This window comes from Hipposideros armiger, unplaced genomic scaffold (assembly GCF_001890085.2).
Source record: "Hipposideros armiger isolate ML-2016 unplaced genomic scaffold, ASM189008v1 scaffold_159, whole genome shotgun sequence".
NCBI classification, from domain to species: Eukaryota; Metazoa; Chordata; class Mammalia; order Chiroptera; family Hipposideridae; genus Hipposideros; species Hipposideros armiger.
Window position 1 is genome coordinate 2857338 of NW_017731509.1, and position 2935 is coordinate 2860272.

A 2935-nucleotide genomic window follows, 5' to 3' on the forward strand; every position below is an offset into this window, starting at 1 on the left:
TCTCTCTTTCTTCCTCCTATAAAATTCTCATTACAGTATGTTACACCTTTTGTAAACATTCCACAGCTTTTGAACATTCTGTTCCTGTTTTTCGCTATTCTTTTACCTATTCTTTTCAGTTAGGAAGTTTCTGTTACTATATCTTAAGGCTCACTGATTCAACAAAAGCCATATGTAGTCTATTGGTGAGCTCACGACAGGCATTCTTCAGTTCTGCTGCCATATTTTTATTTCTAGCATTACCTCCTTCTTAGAATTTCCATCTTTCTGCTTATATTGTCCATCTGCTCTTGCATGTTGTCTATGTTTTCTATTAGAATCCGTATCATGTTAATCACAGTTACATAAATTCCCAGTCTGATCATTCCAAATGCTTGGCCATTTCCTAAATTCTTTACATCTTTTACGGGAAGTCAATTGATCCTGTTATTAATACTAGGGAATTAAAGAGTATAATAGAAGCTTATTATTCAAACCTACAATCATAACTACAAAAATAATTTAGAAGGAAAACCAAAACAAGTTATTGGCTCTGGAGAATAGGATTCAGGAAGACATTGACCATTTATTTGTCAACTGGAGAGAAAATGCAAACCTGCATGTGTTATTACTATGATAAATAAAATGAGTGGAGGATGAGGTGGGTCTAAGAGGTAATACATAAGACCGAGAACAAAGCAGGACTAGGCGCTTCGATCTCCTGGACAGTTGAAAATATGCATATAACTTTTGATCCCAAACAATTTAACTACTAGCATTCTACTGCTCATCAAATGCATTACTGATACCATAAATAGTCAATTAACTCATATTTTACATGTTATATGCATTGTATGCTGTATTCTTACAATAAAGTGACGTAGATGAAAGAAAAATGTTTTTAATAAAACCACAAGGTGGATAAAATATATTTACCGTATTTATTGGGAAAAAAATCCAATATAGGTCCACCTGAGCAACTCAAACCCTTGTTGTCCAAGAGCTAACTGTATAAACATCAGACTTATTAACAACCTTTGCTCATAAACCCCTGGTCCTACAAGTGTCCCTAACTCAAGTCCAAGGATTTGGTCCTCCAGAGACAGCAGGGCTACTGGGACTTATTGTCTCTTACCCTTTCCCATTTTTGTCCCCATACTCTTGCTACCACAGAACCAAATGCTCACTGCCTTCATTTCTACATGCTCGGTTTTTCTCCTGGGGCTTGGCACATGGTAGGTGCTCTGTATAATAGTTTGTTATCTTGAATCACCCTGGATGTACACCCTGGAGCTGACAGAAAATTCAGGGAAGTGCCTTACACTACAATCCCAGCAAGGGCTGCCGGAGAAACTCTCCATAGACCCTCAAAGTTTTGCCCCTTTTGTCCCTCTGATAGTCCTCACACACCTCTGAGCACCCTAGACTGAGCTGTTAGGAAAAGAATTGCATCCTTTATGAGGCATGGCTTGAGGTAATCACCTCAAACAGTTGAAGGCTGCGTGAAGGCCTTGGAGGCTAGCATATAGAAATAGGAGTGACGTATAAAACAAAGGACACAAAGAAGAAAAGCAGAAATAGAGCCATGCAGAGATAAACAGAAAGGGGACAAAGACCAAAACAAGCACAGAGACACAGAAAGGTAGGTACACAAACAGGAGATGGCGACACACAGAGAACCCCATCTGGTGAAGAATGGTATAGGTAGAGAACCGCCACCTTGGTAGTGAGAGCAGAAGCTTCTTGTTCAGCCAGCCGAGTGGCTCAGTTGGTTAAGAGCTTGCCCAAGAGTGTGAGCCCTGAGCAAGAGAGTTACTGGTTCAATTCCCACATGGGCCAGTGACGCTGCCCCTGCAGCTGAGCTGCTGCTGAGCTGCCCACAGGTGGCAGAATGGCTCAGCTGGTGAGAGCACATGCTCCTAACAACAAGGCTGCCAGTTTGAATGGTGGGCTAAGCCCACCNTCATAGCAAGAGGTCATATTCTTCTCATGACCCTAAATCATCATCTCCTTTCCGGTGCATGGACATTCTCAGTCACTGAGGTAGTCCACAGATCATGACTTGGGCTTCCACCTTCCTGTACTCCAAGGAAATCTCAGTTTGAGCGCAGAAGGAATGCTGAGCTCAAAGTTTTGTTGTCATCCCACATAACCTATCCAGGCTTCTTTTCTCTTTCCTCCAGGAGACATGTCCTGACTGCAGACTATGAGGAGAGGTGTTTGGACCATAGAATATTCCAATGTCTGTACAGGGTTCGTGTCTCAGCAGACAGAGGCCCAGAGACAACTGGGTTTGAATCCAGGGTACAGGGCGCCAAGGCTGTATAGCCTTCAGGAGGTATCTTAATCTCTGCAGCCTCCATGTCCCTCCTCTGTGACACAGGGACAGTAATTATCTTGTAGCAGGGTGGCAGTGAGAGTCAGAGATCATACAGCAGGTGCTTAATTCTTGTTTCTCTTCTAGTGGCACCAGTGGAGCGTTCCTGGGTGTGAATGCAACGGTCACATATTTGGGGACTTCACCAACGCCAATGAATGGAAGTGACCAGGCCACTCCTGAAAATATCACGATGGGGACACTGATCTCGCTCTTGCTGATTGTCATCATTTGCCTGGTTGGGCTGGCAGGAAACGCGGTGGTGCTGTGGCTCCTGGGCTTCCGTATGCGGAGGAACACTTTCTCTGTCTACATCCTCAACCTGGCGGGAGCCGACTTTCTCCTCCTTTGCTGCCAGATTATACGTTCTCTGCAGACACTCATCTACTACTTCCATTCCATCCCCATTTTTGCTCCCAGCTTCTTCTTCACCATTTTCACCTTTGCCTACATCACAGGCCTCAGCCTTCTCAGCGCCATTAGCACCGAGCGCTGCCTGTCCGTCCTGTGGCCCATCTGGTACCGCTGCCACCGCCCCACACACATGTCGGCTGTCATGTGTGCCCTGCTCTGGGCCCT

At 44.5% G+C, this 2935-nt stretch overlaps 1 protein-coding gene across 1 annotated transcript in view; it reads left to right on the forward strand.

Moving 5' to 3' along the window:
- The window catches only part of LOC109387458 (mas-related G-protein coupled receptor member X2-like), a 27524-nt gene that overhangs the window by 8851 nt on the left and 15738 nt on the right, over positions 1-2935 (forward strand). The window contains exon 2 of the mRNA XM_019651358.1: positions 2444-2762. Coding sequence (XP_019506903.1) covers positions 2444-2762 — 319 coding nt within the window. The remainder of the gene's footprint in view (positions 1-2443; positions 2763-2935) is intronic.